This window comes from Bombus vancouverensis, chromosome 8 (assembly GCF_051014615.1).
Source record: "Bombus vancouverensis nearcticus chromosome 8, iyBomVanc1_principal, whole genome shotgun sequence".
Lineage (NCBI taxonomy): Eukaryota > Metazoa > Arthropoda > Insecta > Hymenoptera > Apidae > Bombus > Bombus vancouverensis.
This window is the reverse complement of record NC_134918.1, coordinates 674,947-701,671: the sequence shown is the minus strand read 5'-3', so window position 1 is coordinate 701,671 and position 26,725 is coordinate 674,947. Positions and strand designations below refer to the sequence as shown.

The 26,725-nt window shown below is 29.6% G+C and overlaps 6 protein-coding genes and 1 long non-coding RNA gene across 11 annotated transcripts; 3 read left to right on the top strand and 4 right to left on the bottom strand.

Moving 5' to 3' along the window:
- The first annotated feature begins 765 nt into the window (after positions 1-765).
- On the top strand, positions 766-3,688 carry ArgRS (arginine--tRNA ligase-like protein). Its single transcript, XM_033348044.2, has 8 exons — positions 766-1,002; positions 1,125-1,280; positions 1,371-1,596; positions 1,693-2,117; positions 2,209-2,350; positions 2,428-2,687; positions 2,769-2,961; positions 3,053-3,688. The coding sequence occupies exons 1-8, from the start codon at positions 955-957 to the stop codon at positions 3,625-3,627; spliced, it is 2,025 nt and encodes a 674-aa protein (XP_033203935.1). The 5' UTR covers positions 766-954; the 3' UTR covers positions 3,628-3,688.
- A 65-nt stretch (positions 3,689-3,753) lies between these two features.
- Positions 3,754-5,387, bottom strand: LOC143302997 (uncharacterized). The gene is made up of 2 exons (XR_013058921.1): positions 5,262-5,387; positions 3,754-5,013 (listed from the first exon to the last, which is right to left on the bottom strand). It is a non-coding gene; the product is annotated as an uncharacterized LOC143302997 (long non-coding RNA).
- Positions 5,387-11,250, top strand: LeuRS (Leucyl-tRNA synthetase). Its single transcript, XM_033348000.2, has 16 exons — positions 5,387-5,524; positions 6,236-6,448; positions 6,527-6,733; positions 6,802-6,963; positions 7,040-7,284; positions 7,349-7,574; positions 7,654-7,872; positions 7,952-8,405; positions 8,482-8,620; positions 8,743-9,013; positions 9,080-9,327; positions 9,401-9,635; positions 9,755-10,012; positions 10,278-10,493; positions 10,556-10,784; positions 10,851-11,250. Exons 1-16 carry the CDS (start codon positions 5,462-5,464, stop codon positions 11,066-11,068), a joined length of 3,603 nt encoding a protein of 1,200 aa, XP_033203891.1. The 5' UTR covers positions 5,387-5,461; the 3' UTR covers positions 11,069-11,250.
- Positions 11,251-11,410: 160 nt separating this feature from the next.
- On the bottom strand, positions 11,411-13,582 carry LOC117164753 (betaine-homocysteine S-methyltransferase). Its single transcript, XM_033348045.2, has one exon. It carries the CDS (start codon positions 12,610-12,612, stop codon positions 11,653-11,655), a length of 960 nt encoding a protein of 319 aa, XP_033203936.1. The 5' UTR covers positions 12,613-13,582; the 3' UTR covers positions 11,411-11,652.
- Positions 13,583-13,714: 132 nt separating this feature from the next.
- On the bottom strand, positions 13,715-15,281 carry LOC117164755 (betaine-homocysteine S-methyltransferase). Of its 3 annotated transcripts, none has more exons than XM_033348050.2 (3): positions 15,205-15,281; positions 14,988-15,141; positions 13,715-14,905 (listed from the first exon to the last, which is right to left on the bottom strand). In XM_033348050.2, exon 3 carries the CDS (start codon positions 14,822-14,824, stop codon positions 13,859-13,861), a length of 966 nt encoding a protein of 321 aa, XP_033203941.2. In that variant the 5' UTR covers positions 14,825-14,905; positions 14,988-15,141; positions 15,205-15,281; the 3' UTR covers positions 13,715-13,858. The 3 variants fall into 3 exon arrangements, with proteins under 3 accessions (XP_033203941.2, XP_076476626.1, XP_033203940.2); XM_076620511.1 differs by having other exon boundaries at positions 15,209-15,269; XM_033348049.2 differs by lacking the exon at positions 15,205-15,281 and having other exon boundaries at positions 14,988-15,198.
- Positions 15,282-16,064: 783 nt separating this feature from the next.
- On the top strand, positions 16,065-17,643 carry LOC143303036 (uncharacterized). Of its 3 annotated transcripts, XR_013058995.1 has the most exons (3): positions 16,432-16,875; positions 17,084-17,168; positions 17,265-17,643. XR_013058995.1 is itself a non-coding variant. In XM_076620778.1 (2 exons), exons 1-2 carry the CDS (start codon positions 16,653-16,655, stop codon positions 17,104-17,106), a joined length of 246 nt encoding a protein of 81 aa, XP_076476893.1. In that variant the 5' UTR covers positions 16,432-16,652; the 3' UTR covers positions 17,107-17,643. The 3 variants fall into 3 exon arrangements, 1 of the variants encoding a protein (XP_076476893.1); XR_013058996.1 differs by lacking the exon at positions 16,432-16,875 and adding an exon at positions 16,065-16,267 and having other exon boundaries at positions 17,084-17,643; XM_076620778.1 differs by having other exon boundaries at positions 17,084-17,643.
- Positions 17,507-20,182, bottom strand: Pomp (proteasome maturation protein). The gene is made up of 5 exons (XM_033348057.2): positions 20,025-20,182; positions 19,680-19,777; positions 19,538-19,598; positions 18,288-18,463; positions 17,507-17,675 (listed from the first exon to the last, which is right to left on the bottom strand). The coding sequence occupies exons 1-5, from the start codon at positions 20,025-20,027 to the stop codon at positions 17,588-17,590; spliced, it is 426 nt and encodes a 141-aa protein (XP_033203948.2). The 5' UTR covers positions 20,028-20,182; the 3' UTR covers positions 17,507-17,587.
- Positions 20,183-26,725: the final 6,543 nt, after the last annotated feature.

Here is a 26,725-nt window from a genome sequence, read left to right as displayed (position 1 = left end):
ACTGATCTATTTGCAATTTATATTTCTTCATATCCTGGAACTGCCATATCAAAGAATTGAGCTTGATTATAAAAATGATTAAATGAAGTAATGATCAGAAAGAATGGGATCTACCTGTATATTATCATAAATAAAACGAAACGAGGATCAAAGTAGTTGATTTAACAAGTAAATAAAGAACGAAATGATATATCATTAAATTAGAGGTTTAAAAATATAATAGAATTCAGTATATGTACAGTATTTGAAAAACATGTTTATAATTTGTATGGAAAATAAATAATTGATATAAAAAGAAATTCTATTTCTTTAACTACCCTTTTAAGTAATTTAGTCAACAAAATCTGTTTTGTTTTACATCCTATAATATTTTACAATTTACAATTATATCTTTTTAGTAATTCCATTCATTTTATTTTAATTCACGTTCCATTACATGTATAATTTTGAATAAAAATTAATATATTTTTTATCATTTAAATTAATTTCAAATTTTTTTCTTAAAAGTTATACAGATATTGCATAAGCGATTATGAAAAATTCCTGCTCTTTAGCAGGTAAATTATGTTTATCTATCGATTAAATGTATTTTTCCGGAAAAAATTAATATATATGTCGTCAATTAAATGACTTTTTAGTTTTTTATTGAATACATTTGTATTTTTGTACAATAAAATTATGCAAATATTTTCTGTAAGAAGACCCGCTAATTTATATGAACTATAATTTAAATAAGTACACATGTACACAGATATCTCTATATACATAGAATTATGAAAATCTTTTAAATCTTTTTCTTACATTTGATTTCATATTATATATTATTTACATTTGTAATTTACTATTAATATGATCTGATTCCGAATTTTGGATTAAGTAACGGTGAAATCAGATTTTTTGGAAGATCCGCGTGCATTATTTTTGTAAAATCTCCGAAAGTAAACTTTTAATAGAATGACCACCATAAATTTGGAAAATTTCCACAAAAGAGCAACCGAGGCGGTAAAGTACATTATTGATTTGTATTTGCTGTTTAAGAATTTAACAAAATCTGCGAAATGTAATCTTTGAAGTTGTCATTTAACCCCTATATAGGTTATAAAGTTTACATATGTACATTGCAGGAAATAGAAATAGCTCTTTTAAGGAAAGAAATTGAATTTTTACGACAAAATGTCACAACTAATAATTTTATGATAAATTCTGTGCCTATAGATGAATATGTAAAATTAGAACAAGAAAATATTAAATTAAAATACAGAGTGGCTATCCTAAAGAGGGTCTGTTTTATCTAAAATACTTCTAATAATTTTATGACTTTCATTTTATTGTGAACAAAATAATGATCCATTCTTGTTTGATCTTAACAGACTGTCAAAGCTGAAAGAGCAAAGTTAGGAAACAAATTGAAAATGACAGAGAACAATGTAATCAGTATATATGATACGCTATCTAATTTATTTAAGGAAGCAATCTCAGTTGCATATCCTGATGTTTGTGACCCTCCAGTAATTATAACATCTAGTAATAATCCAAAATTTGGAGATTATCAATGTAACAGTGCCATGCCACTTTCTAAACAACTCAATAACAATGGTAAGAGACATCGTACAAATATTGATATATAATAATGTCAATATTAAATTTTAATATATTGGGTATATTGATATACTTATTTTTATATTTTTACAGAAATTCGAACAAAGCCGCAAGATGTTGCAAAGAACATTATGTCAAAAGTGGGAGAATCAAGCTTAATCTCCAAGTTGGAAGTCAATGGTGCAGGTTTTATAAATATATATTTAAAAAGGGAATTTGCACAATCAACCTTAAACACATTAGTAAAAAATGGGGAAGCATTTCCACCATATACAAAAAGACAAAAAGTAATTGTAGATTTCTCTAGTCCCAATATCGCTAAAGAAATGCATGTTGGACATTTAAGGTCTACCATAATTGGAGATAGCATCGCAAGATTGTTAGAATTTTTAGGACACGATGTATTGAGAATAAATCATATTGGTGACTGGGGTACTCAATTTGGAATGTTGATAGCGCATCTTCAAGATAAGTTCCCTGATTATTTATCTATCTCTCCACCTATTACGGATCTTCAAGTAATTCTAAATACGTTTTTATTTTACAATTAGCTCTATGTATATTATAATTGTAAAGAACTATTTTAATAAATTATTATAAAATTTGTAGAGTTTTTATAAGGAATCAAAGACGAGATTCGATGGAGATGAAGAATTTAAAAAGCGCGCTTACAACTGTGTTGTTAAGTTGCAAGCATTTGATTCTGATATGATAAAAGCATGGCAACTAATTTGTGATGTTTCCAGAAAAGGTAAAACAATCGAAGCGAAAATTAAGAAACTGGAATATTTATAACTGTAATGTAAAATACCTATGTTTTAAATATAGAATTCGAGAAGATATACACTCGTCTAGATATCAAGTTGATAGAAAGAGGGGAATCTTTTTATCAAAAGCATATGGAAGCTATAGTAAAAGATTTAGAAGCGAAAGGGCTATTAGAAGAAGATGAAGGACGAAAAGTAATGTGGAGCAAACAGAATAATGAAATTCCTCTGACCATTGTAAAATCCGATGGTGGTTTTACTTATGATACGTCAGACATGGCGGCTATTAAGCAACGTATAGAAGAAGAAAAAGCAGATTGGGTATATTTTGCATATATTTCAATATTATATTTTAGTAAAATATATTATTTTTATATCTGTGTCTATTCTATTTATATATAGGTAATATATGTAACAGATGCTGGTCAATCTATGCATTTTCAAGTATTAAAGAACTGTGCTAAGCGAGCAAGTATTATAGAAAGTCGTCATAGAATAGACCACGTTGGATTTGGTGTAGTTCTTGGCAATGATAAAAAGAAATTTAAAACTAGATCTGGAGATACAGTAAAATTAAGTGATTTACTTGATGAAGGTAATTTACTTTCTAAAGTTATGAAACCTTATAAAACATTCATTATGTTATAGTTAGGACAATTTTTTCACATCCCTATTTATTATTTAAGGTTTGAAGAGAGCATTAGAGAAACTGATAGAAAAGGAACGTGACAAAGTACTTACGGAAGAAGAATTAAAAATTGCTCAAGAATCTATTGCTTATGGGTGCATAAAATATGCAGACTTATCGCACAACAGAAATCACGAATACGTATTTTCTTTTGATAAAATGTTGGAAGATAAAGGCAATACCGCAGTGTACTTGCTATATGCTTTAACAAGAATACGTTCTATTGCAAGGGCTGCTAATATTTCGCAGGAAAAATTACGTAAAATAGCAGAGGATACTCCAATTTCACTAGAACACGAGAAGGAGTGGAAGTTAGCCAAAGTATTAATTAAATTTCCTGATGTACTAATAAAAATTACAAACAATTTATATTTGCATCACCTCTGCGAGTATTGTTATGAGATTTCATGCGCTTTTTCGGAATTTTATGATAACTGTTATTGCGTTGAAAAAAACGAACTTGGGGAGATAGTGAACGTGAATATCGGCCGTATTTTATTAACAGAAGCTACTGCAATTATAATGGAAAAATGTTTTTCGATACTAGGCTTAAAATCAGTTACACGTATGTAAGCATATTTATATAAACGTATAATGTGGAATAACAATAAAATCCGTATTGTTTATAAAGAACTGTGAAGTAAAATTAATACCATTTATGCTTCTTAAAATATGTTTTATAAATATAAATAAATTAAATACGATAAATAAAACCTTTTATTTACTAAAAACTTATTTGTTTTCATATTTATTGAAGATTGGTGTTTATTCTAATATACTATCTTTTACTTTCATTTTATGAAACTAATTCTTAAATATATAAAAATCTTGCATTTTTATATAAATTTTACCGCGCTGTAAATTTTAACGTGTAGTTAAATTTTCTTTCTGTTAATACGTAATGTAAAATGTTATTGCTTGCCTTTCGCCATTGCAAGGGATACAATGTGTTCTACATACATCTTACATTTACTTCTTGTTATACTATATTTTGATAACATTTATTTACTATATTTTTCGTTGTTGTCCTATATCTGCTTTCTAGCGTGATTCCTTGCTCATGATTATTTTCCTCCCTTTGCTCCCTTGAATTGCAAATTTTTTTTTTCTTTTTTTTCGGTAGATACCTCCGTCCATGTATGCCTTCCCAGATTCGTAATTTCCTAATTTCTTGTATCTCCTCGTTACATATTCCACTGTTTCACATTTTTTTTCACAAAATCTGCATGTTTCGTTTTATTTCGATTCTTAATATTTGTTGTCTAGTTCCCCATTCCCGCATCTAAACCTTGCTATGATCTTTTGCTTCTTTTCCGCTTTACTTTCTCTTTCCGTTAAATATCTTGGCAATCCAACCGCGCGCAATTCCTTATATCATTTATTATATCACAATCCTTGTATTTTATTGAATTATCATTATCCTTATATATATATATATATAATATGTATATATATAATATGTATATATATATATATATATATATATATATATATATACATTTCTCATTATCGTTTCCATCGCTATACTGATTCCTCCCTCGCTTTTCGTCTTTATTTCTTTCGTTGCTATTCCATTTCTCTGATAATACTTTTTCCTTTCTTCTTCCCATTTTGCCTACTTATCTTGTCATTTTTCTATCTCCTTCAAAACATTCTTTTAGGATTTCATTGTCAGACTCCCATTTTATTTTTTCTTCGAACATCACCGCTCTCCTTTATGTCTCTACTCTCAGTTTCATTCTTTTAGTTTCTTCTTTTGCTATATACCTGGGTGTATTCCAGTCAAATCCTAAGATCCATTTCAAGTATTTATCTTGTACCGCTTCTATGCTGTTCCATTCTTTCCATTCCCAGATTTCTGTCCCGCATATAGACAATCGAACATTCGTATTTTTTTATTATAATCTCTTTGAATTTCTTTTGATCAATTCCCCAAATCTGTTTCATTGCCACCGTTGCCTTTTTGTGATAATACGTAATGAAATACATATTTTAAATTGATAAATAAGTATTTCTTATCACTACTTTAGCTATAAACTAAAAACTTTTTAAATAAAATATATGGATAACTTTAAATATACATGAAAATATTTTTTTCTGATATAGATTTCTTTATATAGTTCAGTAAAATTTGTTTAAAAATTTTACTTTTATGTTTTATCAAGCACTGTATCACTTAATGAAACATTTATCATCTATTCGTTTACCTGTGTAATTTTTTTTTTTATTTGGTAGACTATTTACAATTAATTCTCATTGAGAATTATAAGTAAATTATTTTGGCGCGGTACTGTAACTTGGATTATAAGAGTTTATAGTATGTTTGATTCTAGTCGAATCTAATGTTCTGTGTAAATTGCATCATTTTCTATTGAACCTGTTCAGTATCTTGTAAGAACGTTAACACATGGTATTCAACACTTACGTACTTAAGTCAGATTTTGTTGGAACTTGTAACTTTAACAAAATGGTACGTACTAATACTACTTTTTTGGAAACTATATTCATTCATTATTACTGTACTTAATCAGAATCTGAATAGTAATTGACAATTTAAGATAAATAACCTCTATAGGGATAAAATGTACCAGCTGTAATTAATAAAATTCAATCACTTAGCTTGTATTACTTAAACAGAGAACTATTTTGTTTGATTAATTGCTTTATTTTAAATGTTAATTAAATCTTATTTAATAAATCCATGTTTTAACTTATTTGTATAATTTTTATATTTTAATTTATATATTTACTTATTTATTAAAATTGGAAGTTCTTTTAGTTAAAATTATTTATTAAATTTACATGCTGTATAAAATAAGAATTTATGATACAAACTTTATTTACAATATTTTTAAAAATAATTTATGCATTAAAAATTATCCAAACGAAATAGGTTTTTAACCTTCTCAAACACTAAATTTATTTTTCTAAAAGCTTTCATAGCATTTTTCTAAATTTAAGATTTCATAAAAAAATTTCTCGAGTATTTTGATTATTAATGGCAGCTAATTATTAAATTTTCATATTCATTGTAAATATTCTTAATATTGATTATAATTTCTTATGTGATTGACAATAAAATAAAATTTAATATTTAATATTGGTGTGTCAAATTCAAATTTCAAAGAAACAACATTTCATATATACCAACCTAATATTTATAATTATTTGTTACAAATAGGCAACAGAAAGGAAGGGGACATTTAAAGTAGAATATCTTCAAAAAATTGAGAGAGATGTGCAAACAAAATGGGAAGCTGAGAAAATATTTGAGGCAGATGCACCTTTGGAACCAAAGACAAATTCTGACGAAAAGTTTCTTGCAACATTTCCTTTTCCTTACATGAATGGAAGACTTCATCTTGGTCACACATTTTCATTATCAAAATGTGAGGTAAGCATTTTATAACAACAAGATAATTTATACAAGTATAAATTAAATAACAGTTTTAATTTATTGTATAACTTATAGTTTGCGATAAGGTACAACCGTCTTTTAGGGAAGAAAGTCCTTTTTCCATTTGGCTTTCATTGTACTGGTATGCCTATTAAAGCATGTGCTGATAAGTTAAAGAGAGAAATGGAATTATATGGATATCCACCACAATTTCCAAACGAAAAGAGAATTGAGGAAGTTATAGAAGATGTAATAATAAAAGATAAAAGCAAAGGAACAAAAGTAAAGAATCCATTATTAATTCATAAAATATTCGTATATGTTATTTCTTAAATGATTATTACTTTTAGAGTAAAGCAGTTGCAAAAAATGTTACTGCAAAATATCAATGGCAAATTATGCAAACACTTGGCTTAAAAGATGAGGATATCAAGAAATTTGCTGATGCTACATATTGGTTAGACTATTTTCCACCTCTTGCTGTGAAAGATCTAAAATCAATTGGTCTACATGTAAGAAAAAATATATAACTTGATAATAAATATGTAATAATTTTTTAAAAAAGAAACAATGTGAAACTTCTTCTAGGTGGATTGGCGCAGAACATTTATTACAACTGATGCAAATCCATTCTTTGATTCATTTGTGCGTTGGCAATTTCAACATCTAAAAGCTAGAAACAAAATAAAATATGGCAAAAGATATTCGATTTATTCACCAAAAGATGGACAACCTTGTATGGATCACGACAGATCAATTGGAGAAGGTGTAGGACCACAAGAATATACACTAATTAAAATGAAACTACGAGAACCTTATCCTCCAAGTTTAAAGTAGGTATTACAAAAAATTTACAAAATTTGATCTAAATATTGAACATTTCATATATTCCTATAGATCTCTTTCTGGCAAACCAGTTTATTTAGTAGCTGGAACTTTAAGACCAGAAACAATGTATGGTCAAACAAATTGCTGGGTTCATCCAGATATAAATTACATTGCTTATACACTATTGAATGGAGATGTTTATATTTCAACAAAAAGAGCAGCTCGAAATATGGCTTACCAAGATTTCTTTAAAGAGGAGGGGAAGATACAAATTGCATTAGAACTTACTGGAAAAGTAATATTCCTTCTTTACTATTTATAAGGAAAAATCTGCTTATAATGATATCATGTAATAAATAATATAAAATTGATAGGACATATTAGGACTACCACTAGAAGCACCTCTTACATTTAATAAAGTGATTTACACATTACCAATGTTAACTATTAAAGAAAACAAAGGTACTGGAATTGTTACCTCTGTACCTAGCGATTCTCCTGATGATTATGCAGCTTTAACGGATCTAAAAAAGAAACAAGCTCTTAGAGAGAAATATGGTATAACTGATGAAATGGTGCTGCCTTATGATCCTGTAAGTGTAGTGTATTTTTATAATAATAAAGGTATCAAATTATAAGCCAAAATGTAATTAACAAAATTGTATATGATAGATATCTATTCTCGAAATACCCGAATTCGGGAATTTATCTGCGGTATTTTTATACAATAAGCTAAAAATCCAATCTCAAAATGACACAGCTAAACTATTAGAAGCCAAAGAAATGGTATATCTGAAAGGATTTTATGATGGTATATTGCTAGTTGGTCCATATAAAGGAAAAAAAGTTCAAGAAGTTAAAAAGCTAATACAAACAGAATTGATAAATGAAGGAAAAGCAGTTATATATTATGAACCTGAAAAAACTATAATCTCCCGATCAAATGATGAGTGTGTAGTAGCTTTATGTAACCAATGGTATTTGGATTATGGTGAAGAAACTTGGAGAAACGAAGCAATGGAAGCTTTAAATAATCTCAATACCTTCCATGAAGAAGTGAGGAAGAATTTTATAGCCTGTCTTAATTGGTTACATGAATATGCATGTTCAAGAACTTACGGACTTGGTAAGATTACATACTTCGAAAGGAAAAGACGTTATGTAATTTATCTAGCATATAGTATTATAAGTATAAATTCTAGGTACTAGATTACCATGGGATGAAAGTTGGTTGATAGAATCACTCTCAGACTCAACAATATACATGGCTTATTATACCGTGGCACATTTATTACAAGGAGGGACTTTCAAAGGCGACAAACCAAATACTTACAATATAAAGTAAAATTCCAAATTTCTACTAAAATTATTATTATTTGCTTTAACATTGACTTTTAGTTATTTATTAATTAACATTAGCTTTTTTTATAAAAAGAAATTATGTTTGAATTATTTTTTTATAGGGCTAATGAAATGACATCCGAAGTATGGGATTATATATTTTTCAAAGATGTAAAGTTTCCGAAAACAGATATAAAGAAAGAGGCATTAGATCATATGCGACGTGAATTTCATTATTGGTATCCAGTAGATTTACGAGTATCTGGGAAAGATTTAGTACAAAATCATCTAACGTTCTTCATTTATAATCATATTGCAATCTGGCCTAAACAATCTGAGTTATGGCCAAAAGGTATCAGAGCAAATGGTCATCTCCTCTTAAATTCAGCAAAGGTAAGAAATATGATTTTCTTAATACATCTCACAATTACTTGAGAAAATAACAAGTAATTTTCTTAGATGTCTAAATCAGAGGGTAACTTCTTGACACTTACTGAAGCTGTAGAGAAGTTTTCTGCAGATGGTATGCGACTTTGTCTAGCCGATGCTGGCGATTCAGTAGAAGATGCTAATTTCGTAGAAAACATGGCTGATGCTGGAATTCTTAGATTATATAATTTTATTGAATGGGTTAAAGAAGTATTGGATTTGAAAGATACCTATAAACAAAGACAATCATCTACATTTAATGACAAAGTTTTCGAAAGGTACTTATGAAAATATTTATAAAGTCTCATTTTGAAAAATTTATAAAATCTATATTAAGCTCACAATTGTCAGTGAAATGAACCTGAAGATACAAGAAACTGGAGAAAATTATTCGAAAATGTTATACAAAGAAGCACTAAGAACAGGATTCTTTGAATTACAAGCAGCAAGAGATAAATATTTACAATTGAGTTCTCTAGATGGCATTAGTTGGACATTAATTATGAAATTCATAGAACTTCAAATTATTCTCTTGTCTCCAATTTGTCCACATGTAGCAGAACATGTGTGGTCTCTAATTGGTAAAGTAAGTTTTTTCTACTTAATGCAACTTCTAAGCAATGACTACAACAAATTTAAATGAAATAAATAAAATTCAATAATGAACTTATTAATGTTAAAAGTAATGAAATATCATTTTTATAGGAAGGTAGTATATTAAATGCCAAATGGCCCCAAGTAGGCGAAATAGATAAAGTTCTTATAAAATCATCACAATATCTTATGGACGCTGCACATTCATTTAGGATTCTCTTAAAAAATTATTTAATGCCAAAGAAAGCAGCTAAGAGAAAAAATGAAACATCAGTTATAGAGAAACCTAATCAAGGTACTATTTGGGTAGCTAAAACGTATCCTCCTTGGCAAAGTACTATTTTATCTACAATGAAAGACTTATATCTTGTAAGTAATATATAATAGAATATTCGAAATATTTTATTATTATATATAATTCTCGCCTATCGCCTAGGACATATTTCCAACTTAGTATTTTTTCTCTTATTTCCTATGTTTACCAATCGCACTCTCACCCGCTTTAATTATCCTTTTCTAAGTTACTAATCGTTAAGCTCTAATCTACTCATTTGTTCATACCATATGTGAATATTATGAATATAATTAATTTATGTGTTTATACTAAAATATTTTATGCAAAATTATTTTTCAGAAAAATGACAATAAACTACCAGAAAATAAAATTATTGCAACAGAATTGGGAAAACTACAGGAATTAAAAAAACATACGAAACGGATAATGCCATTTGTACAAGTTATGAAAGAGAAAATGCAACTTGTCGGATTAAGTGCATTGAATTTAACGTTAGATTTTGACGAGTTTAAGATTCTCCAAGATAACAAAAAATATCTTCAAAATACATTAGATGTAAGTATTATATTCTTTTTAATATTTCTTATTAGGTTTAATAATTTTCTATTCACATCTAGCTAGAGGATATCATGATAAAGTATACGGATGAAGCTCCAGAAAAAACGAAGGAAGAATGTTGTCCAGGTGCACCTTACATGAATTTTTCTACTAAGCAAGGAGTGTCAGTATGCATCATAAATCCACAGAAGTACAGTGGTTTATTTAGAACGGACATTATAATAGCAGATGGAGACACTATAGAGGATATAATATCACGATTGTTAAAAGAAAACAAAATTATAAAGAGTATGCATAAATCAAATTGATTTGACCTAACCTACATTATTCACTAAATTGTTTATTTTTTTTTAGATCCATCGTCAGTTTCTCTGTATCGCTATAATGATCCTCTCATGGGACCGAGGATAAAGACTAGGACCGGTAATATATTAAAAGATAAAACTCATATTCCACCCAATTGTGTATTTAATGTTGATATAGAAAACAAAAATGTAAATGTAAATGTAGAAGGAAGTTTATATTATATAGGTAATGAATTGGTCTATATTTTCCAGTCTTTGGAGAATTAATATATAGATATTCACATTACGTATAACTGTTTGTAATAATGTCAATATTGTGAAACGTTCAATATTGAAGTATGTATTTGTTTTGTTTAAATATTTTTTCATACATGAAATGTGAATTTTTTTAATATGATATAAATAATATATAATTTATATTAATAAATTGAATGTATTTTGATAGATAAGGAACTTATACTGTTCTGTAACCAATTTTTTACATGTTTAATAAATAGTTATGGAATCTTTTGACATATTCTTTGTTTGAGCTTTGATTATAAAGAATATTTAAAAACCTTTAAATTTTATTAATTATATTATTAGGCTTGATCATTAAATATATATATATTATATAATTTATAAAATCTTATATAATTTATTTATACATATATATTTTTACATTTAAAAATGAAAGTTTCTTAAAATATATCCAATATAAAATGTAATCCATAAATGATTATAGGAGAAATATTTTATATTAATTATAAATATGTATAAAAATATTTTAATAAATCTTCTGCTCATATTCTTAAGGATTTATTTTTATCCTGTAGTGTAAATGTGTAATATATATAATAGAATTTCAACATTTAATTACTTTTCCATTTTTCTACCTCTGCTCGTATTTTCTTCACATCTACAGCATTTGTTCTACAACATCCACCTATGTATCGAACACCTAAATCGAGCCATTCGTGTATAAATTCCTGTAAACAATATCCTTCTCCTTTTTTCACCCAACCCTGTTTTACTGTATACTTTTCACCACTATTAGGATATACTACCAATGGTATAAAGTCTTGTTTGCAATTTTCATTTATTCCCTTTAATAAAGAAGTTACATTTTGTGGTGCGATACAATTAACTCCAATTGCTAAAATTTGTCCTGGCAAGGCTTCCTTGTAACACCATAGTGCTATATCTTGAAAATGAGAGCCATCTGCTATGCTCTTTCCATCGTAGCTACACGAGAAAGACAACCAAACTTTACTATTTGGAAACTCTGTCAATAATTTAACCAGTGCTTTTGCTTCTTGCTTGCATGGAATTGTTTCTATAGCTAACATATCAACGCCACTTTCTATTAATTTTTGAATACGTGGTCTGTGCCAATTCATAAGAATTTCTTCTGACACAGTTGAGCAATATTTTCCAGTATATTCTGAAGCATCATGCAAACAAGCTCCATAAGGCCCAACTGATCCAGCAATTAGTGGATTTGCATTTATAACATTTCTTTTATTTTTTATCTCTTCTTTGTATAAATTTATAGCTTCCTTAGCATAATCTACAGCTTTAGAAAACAAATTAAGACCTTCCTCTTCTGAAAGGTTCATATACTTTGAAAAACCATCAACAGATGTTTGATAAGTGTTTGTCTGAATTATGTCCGCTCCAGCTTTTAAAAAATCCAAATGCGTAGAAATAACTGCATTAGGATTCGTAACAAGAAATCGTGCAGTCCATAAAGGATCACCATCTATTATATCACCAACATGAGTTGCTAATTGTGTAGAAAATCCACCATCTAACACCTTCACTTCTTGCATGATTCTCTTTTAAAATTGTTATCAAATATTTTTAATATCAAGGATATCTCTTCACGAGTAAAAATATAAAATTATTTTTCAGTTTTAAACATTTTAAATATAACTATAATTTTGTGTAATAGTAATGCGATTGTAACATCGAGAAAACCAACTTTTATTATTTCACGCACGTCTTGGCCGTTTAGATGTATTTGCGAATCTGAGGCAATAATTTCTACAATTGGCTTTATGAAATATACTTATTCCAAAGTCCATAACGAATCAGTGAGATAAATATTAACATGAACAAAAGCTTAAATATAATTGTTCCAAAAACTGTTAATTTTCTTCTTGTACCTACACTGTACAATTTTTACATTAAGATCAGATTTAGTCACGTGTTTACGTATGTTACGATAAACTACGTGTGATGATATCTATCATATGTATGCCTAACACTTTTAAATTTAGCAAATTACATTGATGCGATAAGCGTTATCTGATAATCAACATTAATTGATATTTTTTGTTACAGAAATTGGAAGTTGTTTTTTTATTATCATTACTAATAGTGCTGAATTTAAGTTTTTATAGTGTTTTCATATTATTGTAATGCAGTACACAACAAATAAACAAGACTAATACACAGTTTGTTTTATGACAAAAAAAATATAACAATATATATGTATGTGCAATGAATATATGAAAAATATATATATATTTTCCTCCCTTAGCAGCAAATAATATTAACTGAAAATTATTAATCGTAATATATATACAGGGTGGTTGGTAACTGATGGTACAAGCGGAAAGGGGGTGATTCTACGCGAAAAAAGAAGTCGAAAATATAGAATAAAAATTTTTCGTTTGAGGCTTTGTTTTCGAGAAAATCGACTTTGAATTTTCGCTCGGTACGCGTGCGGTACGTTATAACGGATCTCACTGTAGATCGTTGTGTCGATGGAAAAATTAAAAAAGAAAATTAAAAAAAAAAGTTTATTCTATATCTTCGACTTCTTTTTTCGCGTAGAATCACCCCCTTTCCGCTTGTACTACCAACCATCCTGTATATATAGATGTTATTAATTTTGATATATTTTGTTAAGATATATTAGTCAAAATATAAGATTATATAGAAACATACATATATTTTCTAAATATTTAATATATAGGTCACAAAACTTTACTTAAAATAAACAAGAAAAAAATAATTGATTTAACATAATGACGTATTTAAAATAATTGATTAAATAAAACAGTTAATCCATTATGACTCCCTTTTCCTCTTGAAATTGTTTACTTCTTTTCTAATTGATTTTATATCTTCTGCATACATTCTGCAACAACCTCCAAGATAACGTATTCCAAGTTCTAGCCATTCAGGAATAAAATTTTCAAATGAAGCAGAATTTCCATTTTTTATCCAGCCTTCACTTTGTAAATAGATTTCACCGCTATTAGGATATGCGATTAATGGTATAAACTCATTTGCTGGCCCTGTATTGATATTTTTTAGTAAAGGAGTTATGTTTTCTGGAGCAATGCAATTTACACCAATTGCAACTATTTGTCCTGGTAATGCCGTTTTATAGCAACGTAAAGCAATTTCTTGGAAATTACTCCCATCTACTATGTTTTGACTGTCTTTTTTGCAAGAAAATGAAAGCCATGCCTTAATGTTTGGATATTCTCTTAAAAGTTCAATTAATGCTTCTGCTTCCTGATAGCAAGGTATAGTCTCTAGTGCTAATAAATTTATATCAGCATCTACAAGAGCATTTATACGTGATTTGTGCCATTCAATGATGGTATCACGAGGTGTTGTTTTACCATAAGTTCCATTATATTCAGAACCATCGTGTAGGCTAGCTCCATAAGGTCCACAGGAGCCAGCAATGATAGGATTCTTATTTTCAATATCATTGTTGTCTATAATTTCTTTAATATAATCATTCACTGCATTTTTAGCAAGATTTGCAGCTTCGTGTAATAATTTTATACCTTCCTCTTCAGTTACAGATAAATATTTCATTAAATCAGGAACTGAAGCTTGATATGTACTTGTTTCAATAATATCTGCACCTGCTCGTAGAAAATCCAAATGCGTAGCATAAACTGCATCAGGATTTGTCGCTAAAAATCTTGATGTCCACAGAGGATCGCCATCAATTTTTGCACCAATATGAGTGGATAATTGTGAACTAAATCCACCGTCCAAAATCTTAATATCCATATTTTTCAATATTATATGAAATTATGTCTTGTGTAATACGAAGGTTATCATATATTTCTATTAAAAATTTAAATAATGAACCTGATAATGAAATGATGATATTGTGATTAATTTCAAATTAATTTAATATTTAATAGTATTTAATAAAGTAAAAGTATCTCACAATCGGATACGGAGTTGAACTATACTGGCTATTTGATAATTCTGTAATTTAATTGCGATAACCTTTCATGTCTGTCGTAGTGCTGAATATTTATTTTTCTTTGGATAAACTGTGGTTTTATGCCAGGTTATTTAAAACAAGGAGTAAACAAAATCTATTATCACAAAATAACGTTGTAAGGAAATTAATTCTAATTATTACCAAATTTATTACATACCTACATCGAACGCATATAACATGTAACACATATAACAATTTCATCGAGTGTAAAATGATCGATATATGATTTCTTACAAATTTTAAATTTTAAGTAATGATTTGTAATACAAATCAGTTAGTATTCTATGAAAAACATTGTAACTTGAATAATTTGAGTTTTACGTTGGATTACAATATTTAAATATATTGTAAATAAAACACATATTGTCTCAAATATACTTTTGTTTGTAATTAAATCTAGATATTTATAATATTTCGAAAATTATTATGTTTCTAAAATATACATTCGATTAAATATAATACATTTCTAAAGTTCTTATCGTGAATAATTTAAACTATTTGTTTAATATTTTAAATCATAATATTTAAATAAGAGATTTATACATTTAAACACATAATATTTAAAAATCCATTGCTTCAATCAATTCAAAAGATCATTGCTTCAAATACATTTACTCATATTTATTAAAATTTTTATATTTTTCGAATACTATTAAATTTTTAAAACCTACATTCGATTAAATATAATAGATTTTCAAAATCATTATCGTTCTTTAAACTATTGCATTTATATTGTATTTAGACATTCAGGTGTAATTAAGTAAATTTTGAATATTTTATAGTATATAAGAGAATAATTAATATTATTTAAAAACTATATTTAAAAGCGTTTATGTATTTATATAACGAATTATGCCATATTTATTTTATTTAATACATATGTAAATCTCTCTTTATCTGTAACCTTGAATTTGATTTGCCAATAATGGAACATAGTTGAGCGTTAATAGTTCGATAACATATCGAAGATTATTTTATATTTTTAACGAAACGTAATTTATATTTATAGTTGGAAATTGTTATTGTTGTTAATGTTACTGATATATAAATTGTCAGAAATAAATATTTATACCCTGAAAAATAATCGCGATTTATTTAAAAAATTTTGTTTCAAGTGCGTGAAATTAATTACTGATAATCTTTTGAACTTCGTGCATGCTTCTCTCCAATGAAGTTTGAAGAAGTTTATATCTCAAGAAAGAAACAGAACGGTATCAGTGGTAAGTATCCTCACTATAAAACTTATCATTTTTCAATTATTTTATTGCATATATATAGTTAGAATTATACAATTTTTATTAAAAAATATAAATTTGAAAGAAAATAACAATGTTTTAAATGTTAATATATTTCTAGTTGTACATATATTATTTATTATGAATGGTGAAACTTCAGTTAAGTTTTAATGCATGTAAACTTTTAAATTATACAGTTTGTGTATTAGATATGTGGGATTTTAAGTGACTCAGGGCCGCCAAGCAGTCCGATAGGGGAACCGGACTGCCTGGCACGGCGGCTCCGGCGATAAGGCGCGGTGTGACATAGCCGCACACCGCTCCATTAGGGAGGTATTGTGCGGGGGGGGGGGCGGAGAGGCTGGTGTTTATGTGGATTTCGTTCACATTAAAAAAAAAAAAGAAAAAAGATGGGATTTTAAATATATCAGAAGTAAATGCTTTGACTTCTAAACAATTTGAATGGCTTTTTAGAAATGTTGTTGAACATTACCCAGATATTGCACAATATGTAGCACATATGAGATCATTTGCATCAGTTAAAAATACTAAAAGATATTTTTATGGATATTTAGATAATTTGGATACTTCTGGTAAAGACAATGTATAATAATAATTATTATTATGTAATTTTAATTTCATAATTTTATGATATGAACTTTTGTGTATGTAATAAAATAAATATTATTTGGTGATTAATATATTGCATATGCAAGTATTTATGTTATTTATTTTTAAAAAAGGAAAATGTATTGCTTAGACATCCAGCTTTAATACAGCTTTAATAATTTTTTACTGCAGAATCACATTCTGAACAATCATAAATAAAATCCTGAACTCGAATCTATGTGAAAGCAAGAAAAACAATTATTAGATACAATAATTTGTGAGTAAATTAAAAAAAATTATAGTTTAATCATATAATTTTATTGCGAATAAAGGATTATGAAATGTAACGTTATATGTGTATTTACTATTTCAGATACAAGAAAAAGTTTCATATTCCTTTTGCAATACATATGCAAGAAAATAAAGTGTAAACAATTCTTACATCAATTCAAACGCGTTTGCAAGATACGAAAGATAACGAATGACGTGTTGGAATTCAAGAAGTTAAGAAAATATGTAATAGCAGGATAAATCATCTCATATGGTTAGATATATATGTAATGAAATTTAATTTTTCACTTAAATAAATCTAGCTATTTAAAATAAATTACCTAATTATAAGAACCAAACATTTATTGTTACTTAAGATATTCAATAATACAAAGCCAAACTCATTAGAAATAGAAATATCCGTGTTTATAATATTCCAAGACTTTTTTCAACAACAGCATGTGGTTGCCCCATTTGTTCTTTAAATTCAGGTATGTTTAATATGTCTTCAAACCTAAATGTATAAAAAGTTATTAAAATCTTAATATTTATATTAATCAACGTTTCATAAATTATAAACTAATGTCCTGAGGATACATGTATAATTATAAATAGATTGGGAATATTTATGCAAATACATATTTTTATGAATATAATGAAGGGGAACCTAAATACAAAATTGTTTTACTTACTAAAAATTCCAATGAGTGTTCTACTCTTTTTATTCTACCTTATATGCATTCTGTTTATTTTTATAGCTTTAAATTTCACATAAATGCATAAATTTATACAATCTAATTATATTAGATATAGAAATTAATTCAATGTCTCTTTTGTATAAGGCTATCAGATATTTATGATTTAGCATTTATTTATCTTTGTTACTTTTGGACCAATTTTAGTTTATTTAATTAAGTTGCACGAGTTCTTATTACATTTGAGTATTACTATTATGTTACTTGTTTTGTCAATTTATGCTTAAAATTGATAGTTTAAAATCCAAAAATAGAGGAAAATGTTGGGTTTCAAACAGATCTGTAGTTGGCTCAATATAAAGGTATCAAATTAATTTCTCTACCTAATAAATTATTTAATTTAGATAGATGATATATATTAATTAATTTACCCTATTTCTTCATCCCTTCCAAGTAACACATCTTTCATCATGTGTGATGATGGAAGAAATGGAAGTCTTCCAATTTTTTCAGTAGCTTTTAATTCCATTGCTAGACGCATTGGAGCATGTAATCCTTGTGTGTTTCTTAATAACACCATGTTCATGCGAATACGATTTTTCTCATACTAAAAAATATACACATATATAATATATATTACAAATTTTTGTACAAATAATTGAAAATCACAAGAGAAGACAATAAGTCACAATTCTCATTCTTTACAGAGAAACAGTTTAAAATGGAGTATCTTGTCAATTATTCTTATATTTATATAAAAATTATTCTTTTATTTAATTTTGAAATTATATATATATTTAGAAAAATATATTTCTTTCCCACTTTCTATAATTTTAAAAATATTGTTTATTTATTATTATTATTTTCACCCTCTGTGAAATACATCGCTGCATGATCGAACAGGAGATCTTTTTTGAATTTAGTAACGTGTTTCTCCCATCCTTTTTTTTGTTATTATCAGCTATTGTTTACCTGGAACTATTCTAAATTAATTGCGCCACTTTTTCCGCTTATATAAAGTACAGTACATAATAAAATACACCAATTTAATGGTGTTAAAATTAATTAGAAAGGTATACTATCAGTTATGACTAAATAAAGTTATAATTGAACGATACCACGCTGTAAAAAAATATTAAAATACATTATGAATTTTTAATTTCACGTTTGAGTTATGTTATTTATCTTTAGTCATTTTTGTTTTTAATTTTACTTATATTTTTTTATACTTTTAATATGTATTTTTAATTTGATGTTTTGTATAAACAATATGTAAAATCGTTAAACAAAATCATTACCGCAGAATATAATTGACCACTTAAATAATTTTTAGACTTCTTTGTTTTTTAAGTAGTGAACATTAATCCTCAATACTTGGAAAAATATGCAGTGGACAGTGTATAGGTTGGCTTGTCTATTACATTGAGAAACGTATGGTTCACTGTGGCGCGTGCGGTTGGCTAAGTATTAATAGTTATATTTTTAGCTTCTAAGAAACATCATTGACTATATCTTTGGATCTAACAAACTCTTCCCATTTTTAACAATGTATTTTATTAATTTATTTTAAAATATCCCTTTCTAGTCATAAAGTGACAATGAAATAAAAAAATTAACAGTTCTGTTCTTTCTCTATGATTTTCAATTGTTACTCCAATAAATAAAATTATTTTTTTTTTACACTTCTCTCAGATGCTTCCAATGGATGTGCATAACCTATGTGCTGCCTAGATGCTGTTAATCTAACAAGAAATAATAATATGATTGATATTAAATGTTAGAAATTCAACTGTTAATAAAATTGTGTAATAATTTAGTCGTACCCTGAAACCATTGGATTAGGTATACCATAATTGTCATCATGAACGTTGAACTGATCGTTTACAGTAGGTTTTGGAACAAGTGGTGGCAAACCAAAACTCTGAAACATATTATTTTAATATTATTATATTGAATCAAGCAATGAAAATTTGTACTTTCTTCATTAGTTCAAACTCGTTTCATAATGAGGTAAAGTTGTAAAAGATATTTACAAATATCTTTCATAACAACATTACCTTACAATATTACCTCATTATGAAACAAACGTTTTTCGAAAATATATATTTAAAATATTATAAATTGTATCTAATGTGTATAAAATAATTAATGTTTGTATTATTTCTTACCATTATTACTTAGTTATATGAAATTCAAGCCTTTATGGAAACCAAAAGTCACGCTAGATGAATTCACAGCATAATATGTATATATTCATTGGGTTCATAAACTCATTGAAATGTGCCTTGACGTTTCACATGTACAAGCAGTGCAAGTCAGTGGTAACATCATAAATAATATATGATATAGAGTTCATATCGAATAACGTTTTTCGGTGTACAAACTGTATTATCGATAATGCTCAATTTATGTTTTGAATTTCTTACATAGTTCTGTCAGAGAGGAAGTGACAAGAGGAGTACTCACATTTACGGTTCTGGTTGTTCCCGGATTAGTGCTGCTTCCAATGGGCAAGTACTGAAGTTGTTTCGCGCTAAAACCTATGTAGCTCCATCATAAACGACATATTACTCGTTGTGACTCTATGCTACAAGAGTCTATTTTATTGTATAGTTCGGTCGAAAAGTTCATACCTTTTTATCTGAGATAAACACAACTATAAGAATAACAAAATCGCGGAATAATTAAACGAAGTTCCTTCAGTGGATAATGGATTAGTGGAATGTTAATGGATGCAATGATTTTGATATATTCTCTATGCATAATAATCTTGTAGGTTTAATATTAAATTTATTTCCCTTTCGATAATGTTTTTGTTATAATAAAATTTAAATTTCATTTTAATAGCAATTTTAGTAGTTGATAAACTGCGAATAATATTTCTAACGTGATGTTTCTGTTTTGCCATACGCAATGTATTCGTTTACAAAAACAATAAAAATGGACGAAAAAATTAACTGCAGATCAGATTTGACGTCATGACTAATTTGTAATCCACGATTTTTATTTTTTCTTAGTAAAACTTATTAATTCTTTAATTTTCAATCGGTCGGATATGCACCGATGCTTCCCTGGGATTGAGGCGACGGATTAATTCTGTAACTTCTAGAGAAGGTTCAATAGGTGGAGACATTTGGAAGGGAGAGTGCAGGTATTCAGTAATGTCCGCTGCAGCTTTGGAGGAATGGGGTTTAAATACTTTAGACAAGTATTTAGCAAACAGGTTGGCTTTATCTATAGGGCTACGCGCTCATCCACCTTGCGGACAGCGAATTGGTGAGATTATTTGCGGGGGAGGCGTGAGTTTCCTGGAAGCCTTCCATAGTGAGTAGTTGGAGTCAGCTGTGGGAGACAGATTGGCGAGATATTTTTGGAAACAGTCATTTTTATAGTTTTTAATGATTTTGGTTGCGTTATTTAGCTTGCGTTTGTCGTCAGGTGTTCTATGACTCTGCCATACTATTCTAAGTCTACGTTTTTCTGCGATTTTTTCTAATATGTGATGGGAGTATTCATGTTTATTGATAGAACTCTTAGTAGGTATGGAAGAGCGGATAGCGTTCATTATGCTGGTGTTTAAGTATTCCGTGACTGTTTCAATATCTTCATTTGTTTTTTGGGAAATTAAGGCTGATGTTGAATGATTAAAGACATCTCTAAAGAGCTGCCAGTTGTTGAGTTGGTTATGAATAAAGCCATTAGGTGGATTTTCGATAATTGTTGTGCTAATTGTTGCAATAACGGGGGAATGACTTGAAGAGAGTTCCGCCGAGGAGTTGATTTGGACATATTTTGGCGAAATATTTTTAGTTATAAAGAAGACAAGTAAATCAGGTTAGTGTCGGTGGACCAGTATATGGGTTCATATGTGGTGAGGTAGTTGAGTCTGTTGGTGTTTATGCTATTCAAGAGATTTTTGCCTCTTACTGTGATAAGTCTGCTGCCCCATTGGGTATGTTTGGCGTTACAGGCTCCTCCAGCTATGAATCTATTGCCCAGAGCATCAAGGAAGTTATCAAAGTCTTCTTTAGGAATGGAGTGTCTAGGACAATATACTGCTGAGGTGGAAATTGTACCATGACAATCTTTTATCGCTACATTTGTAGTTTGGAGGTAATCTTTCTGGAACGATGGAAGCTCATAATGCTTAATGCTGGTTTTGATGATAATTCCGGTGCCGCCGTGGGCCTTTCCACTGGGATGTTGGGTATGATAGAAGTTATAACCGTTTATTTTCAGGTAATTTTTGTCGGTGAAGTGAGTTTCAGATATGAGCATCACGTTGATTTGCTGTTGTTTTAAGAAGAGTTTTAGTTCGTATTTGTGTTGAGCTAGACTGTTGGCATTCTAAAGAGCTATGCGTATTGGTTTTATTTTGCGTCGGGGCCTATTAATTTATCCATGATGAGTGTTAATAATAATAGTAAGTTATTAATTTGTTCTGATTGTTTCTCGATTAATTTTTCGAGTCTAGAGAAGTTATCCGTGTTTTGTGAACTGGGAACACTATTTTGAGAATGGTCCCTGTAGTTATTCGGATTATTTTGATTTCCTTGTACTGCTTGGGCATAGGAGATTGAAGGAGTTGAGAATTTTTGAGGACTTGGTTAGTTATTTCCTTGACTCTGAGTTTAGGATATTTATATTTGTACAAGGTCTTGTAGGCTGAGCAACCCTTATAGTTCGCAGGATGCTCTCTGTGAGAGAGGATGCACTTCGCAGGGGTTTTTGGAGATTTAGTACACTGATTAGTGGGGTGAATATCTGCACATTTAACGCAGCGGAAATTATGGTTGCAATATTTTTGCGTGTGACCGTACCTTTGGCACCTTTTACATTTCACTATCTCTTTTTTTATAAAAGAAGGTTCGAATTTTACTGCTGAGTTCATTAGTCGGTTGATGTTGTAAATTTGTTTATTGTTTGGCTTTTGTTTTGAGTCAATGAAGAATAAGGATAGCGGATTTTTCGAGATTCTATGCCTTATGTTGTTAATGTTTGTTACTTCATGGCCATGTTTTAGGAGTTCGAACTTCACTTCGTCTAAGTTAGCTGAGTGGTGGATGTTGCGTAGTACCACACGAAAAGGTCTTTCTTGTTTGAGTTTGATATGTGTGGAAGTTTGCGTTCAAGGTTTTTAGTAACTTTGTTAGTTTTCTATAGGAGTCTGGGTTAGTCGGCAGAATTTTTAACTTTAATTATTTATTTTTAGTTTGTAATCCTCTTTGTTGATATCTTTCTCAATGAACTTTATCATTGTTTGAATGTCGATGACATCATCAATAAAGATAAGTGGGGGAGGGGGATTTTTTGTGTATGTCGGTTAGTTAGTGTTGCAGCTACATCCATGGAGTCGTTTGTGGATTCTAATATTGCGAATCTATCGTAAGTGGTTACACAGCTTGTTGACGATTCGTTCTGGCTAGTGTTTGCGTTTATTTTAATTGTTTCTAGCTTACGCTTTTTTATTTTGTCGTTTGGAAGGAGCGATATATTGTCCTTTTACCACGGAAGAGGTAAAGCGGCGTAGTTATGGTTTTGCTCAAGAGAGCCTGATCGAGATACTTAGGCCATCTTCGAGCTAGTTAATTCAATTTGTGATTCGGGTCAGAGATTAGGAGCGTTGTATTTTAGAAACACTTGGTTTATGTCTGTTTCGATTCACTTTCGACGTGTTGTATTGTGAACTGCACAGGGTACTAAACACACGTCTGCGCGCTTCGGCACGCAACAGCAACCTCACCACAAAGTATAAGAAGAGAACACTAACAACACGGTATCAAAAGCACATCATCGATTTGATTAAAAAAGAGAAAAACTGAGAAAACAATAGCAAAAGACACAGTGGTAATTGTACAATATCAACTCAATAAACTCAATAACAAAATTAGAACTGAAATCCAAAAATCAAACAACAGCAACTTTGTAAATTTCATAAAAAATCTTCACGATATCGAAGGAACAAAGTACTTACTCACTTTGGGAATGTACAAAGATATTAAAAAGATCAATTACTCCCATGTCACCGATACAGAAACAAGATGGAAGTTGGACAAAGTCTATACGAGGTTAGGCGGAAACGATGGTAGTCTACTTACAAATTATATTTACAAATGAGCTGCACATTCTCTTAAATATAGAAAACAATAACCTATTAAGCCACGAAGCTAAGAAACAAAAAAAAAAAAAAAAAAGAAAGAAATCACTCCTGTATCAGACGCTTAAAAAACAATAAAAACTTTGATACGACCTAATAACATCAAAAATGCTGAAAGAACTACCAGGAAAGGAAGTGAGATTCCTAACAATCTTAACTAATGCTATCATCAGATTGAATACTTTGCAGGTAGGGCGACGACGCGGCTAGCCAGTCGCTAGTCGGAAGAAGCACTGCCAAAGCGGTAGATGGCCGGGAGGAGGCTATGGATTTAGTACAATAAGTTCTACCGCGTCCTCCAGACAAATTTGGATCGAGTGCGCGCTATGCTGAGGGGGCAGCGGGAATACCTCGCCTTCCGCTGCTTCTGCGAGCATGTCGTGCTTGCGAAGGAGTTGGCGGAGAGAGTCAGGGTGCGACGGTGTCATCCGTCCAGAGTCCCGCACCGCGGAGCTTCGGTCGGTAGTCGCCGAAGAGCTGCTACACCGCCGCCGCCTTAGGACGCCATAGGGGTTGTCACGCCAAAGGAGTTTCAGGACCTCCTTGGACTTGCACGACGGCCCCGTTGTCCGTGGCATTAGGAGGCGTAGTCCCTCCTGGCGGCCAAATCGATAGAAAGGGCTCCCCAAAATACCCGGGAAGTAGACGAAGGAGTGCCCCGGCAGTAATTCGAAAGAGGTCCGGGGACACTCCCAAACGTCAGGATAGCCACCGTGGGGTTTTAGTCGGTTTGAGTCCGACACTACCCCGTCGTCTTCCAGAGGGTGGCGGGGTGTCCGCGAGGATTTCCCCACGATAAAGAAAAGAAAAGATTGAATACTTTCCACAGATCTGGAAATGTGCGGAAATAATATTGTTACAAAAGATCAGACTAAAATCCTAAATTACCATTCTCATATAGGTCGATATCTTTACTTCCAATTATCTCCAAAGTAGTAGAAAAGTAATACACAACAGATTAAATATCAACTAAGCACCTAATCCCAGATCATCAAGTCGGTTATAGAAAGAACCACAATACCATAGAGCAAATATACAGAATGGTAAACAACATAATCAAATAAATGGAAGAAGGCAAATATTGCACTGCATTATTCCTTGATGTAGAAAAAGCCTTAGATAAAGGCATGAAGGTCTAGTAAAAATAATTACAAACAATTTTACCAAATGACTTTTTACCGAATAGATCTTATTATACATTACAAACAGATATTTTTACGTTAAAATTGGCAATGTAACCTCCACGCTCAAAGAAATCCACGCTGGGGTATCACAGGGAAGCGTCCTTGGACCTGTTCTTTATCCTCTATTCACAGTAGGCATGCCATTAACACCGAAGACAGGTATATACAGTTTTGCAGGCGACACGTTCATACTAGTCACGCATAAAAATATCGAAATTACAATAAAAAATCTACAAGATTATCTAAATAACATATAAAAAGCTGGGCGAAAGAAAACAAAATCAATCTAAACTCAAAATAAGTGCTCGCACATTACCTTTGCTTTAAACAAGAAAGAAACTCCTAAGGTCAAATTGTTAAGTCAGGAAATCCAATAGACAACTTTCGTTAAAAACAATTAATTTCTCTTTCTTAGACAACTTACAATTAGTTTCATTATTGTGTGATTTTGTCATTCTCATACTTGTCCATCTCGGATAGAAAAGTAGATATGAATGTTCCGTAGAACTGTAGAATTAAATAGGTTCTTGTAGCTTGGTATTCAATAGGTTCTTGTCTATGCTTATGTGTAACCAAACAGGGCAGATCCCTAACTTTCCGCTTAGATACATAGGCTCCTGTATACGCTAAATTGCAACAAAATAATTTTTTAACGACGATAATATATCCAATATACAACAAATATCAATTAATATAAATTATAGATAAGGTGCTGTTTTTAATTAAATAATGCAATGTAGTTTGTGAAATATTTATTAAAAACATAAAAGGCTTAATTTAACAATTCTGCTAATAATTTTTGTTAAGTAAAACAAATTTTCGTTTTTTTATTTAGTTCTCGAATTCTTATATAGGTAGACCTCCGGATAAGGGAAAGAATGACTTCCAATGGGATTGTAATTTCCGAAATACTTAATTTTTCATTGGGAATTTCAATAATATTTACAAAGCTATTTTGTAAAATACGCAAAAGCATACGGCAAGGCCGTAAAGCATACTTTATACCATTTCACCATGATTCTATGCACTTTTCTGTATGGGATAACGAGTTGCATCGTTTAACATATTAAGTACTAAGCTTCCCAAGTAAATGTCAGTGTAAAAGCTAATAAGACTTTACATTTTTAAAGAGAACATGAGTTACATTACAACTCATTGTTCTTTTGATCAGTTTTCATCCTCGTGATGATTAGAAGAACACGATATATACTTGAATTTCAAGGTCGATCTTAATTATACTCCAGCATTCTTTAATGAATATTTACCAAACCAATGTCCGCTATGGAAGAGGAATACAAAAGTAGAAAGAGTTACATCTTTTGTTGTCTTTCGTACGATGAATTTTACAAAATAAGAGTTAAAGTATCCACTAAACTAATAATTTTTTGACATAAATAGGTTAATAATTTTTTATAATAAAGAATCACGAACTGCATCGATTAATGTATTAAAAAATATATGATTCTACTTAAAAAGTTGATGGTTGCATAACTTTTTTGTGCCCACTTACAGAAAAACTGACAGTATC

What these genes read in the sequence shown, in the direction of transcription:
- LeuRS (XM_033348000.2), top strand. Translation starts at nt 5,462, where the DNA reads ATGGTATTCAACACTTACGTACTTAAGTCAGATTTTGTTGGAACTTGT. An exon ending in TTTCATTATCAAAATGTGAG is followed by an intron (nt 6,449 to 6,526) that starts GTAAGCATTTTA and finishes TATAACTTATAG; the next exon opens with TTTGCGATAAGGTACAACCG. An exon ending in CAATGAAAGACTTATATCTT is followed by an intron (nt 10,013 to 10,277) that starts GTAAGTAATATA and finishes ATTATTTTTCAG; the next exon opens with AAAAATGACAATAAACTACC.
- LOC143303036 (XM_076620778.1), top strand. Translation starts at nt 16,653, where the DNA reads ATGTGGATTTCGTTCACATTAAAAAAAAAAAAGAAAAAAGATGGGATT. An exon ending in AGATAATTTGGATACTTCTG is followed by an intron (nt 16,876 to 17,083) that starts GTAAAGACAATG and finishes TTTTTACTGCAG; the next exon opens with AATCACATTCTGAACAATCA.
- LOC117164753 (XM_033348045.2), bottom strand. Translation starts at nt 12,612, where the DNA reads ATGCAAGAAGTGAAGGTGTTAGATGGTGGATTTTCTACACAATTAGCA.
- Pomp (XM_033348057.2), bottom strand. An exon ending in CCTAATCCAATGGTTTCAGG is followed by an intron (nt 19,599 to 19,679) that starts GTACGACTAAAT and finishes ATTTCTTGTTAG; the next exon opens with ATTAACAGCATCTAGGCAGC. An exon ending in TGGAAGCATCTGAGAGAAGT is followed by an intron (nt 18,464 to 19,537) that starts GTAAAAAAAAAA and finishes TATATTTTTTAG; the next exon opens with TATGAGAAAAATCGTATTCG.
- ArgRS (XM_033348044.2), top strand. Translation starts at nt 955, where the DNA reads ATGACCACCATAAATTTGGAAAATTTCCACAAAAGAGCAACCGAGGCG. An exon ending in TAAACAACTCAATAACAATG is followed by an intron (nt 1,597 to 1,692) that starts GTAAGAGACATC and finishes ATATTTTTACAG; the next exon opens with AAATTCGAACAAAGCCGCAA. An exon ending in TTGTGATGTTTCCAGAAAAG is followed by an intron (nt 2,351 to 2,427) that starts GTAAAACAATCG and finishes TTTTAAATATAG; the next exon opens with AATTCGAGAAGATATACACT.
- LOC117164755 (XM_033348050.2), bottom strand. Translation starts at nt 14,824, where the DNA reads ATGGATATTAAGATTTTGGACGGTGGATTTAGTTCACAATTATCCACT.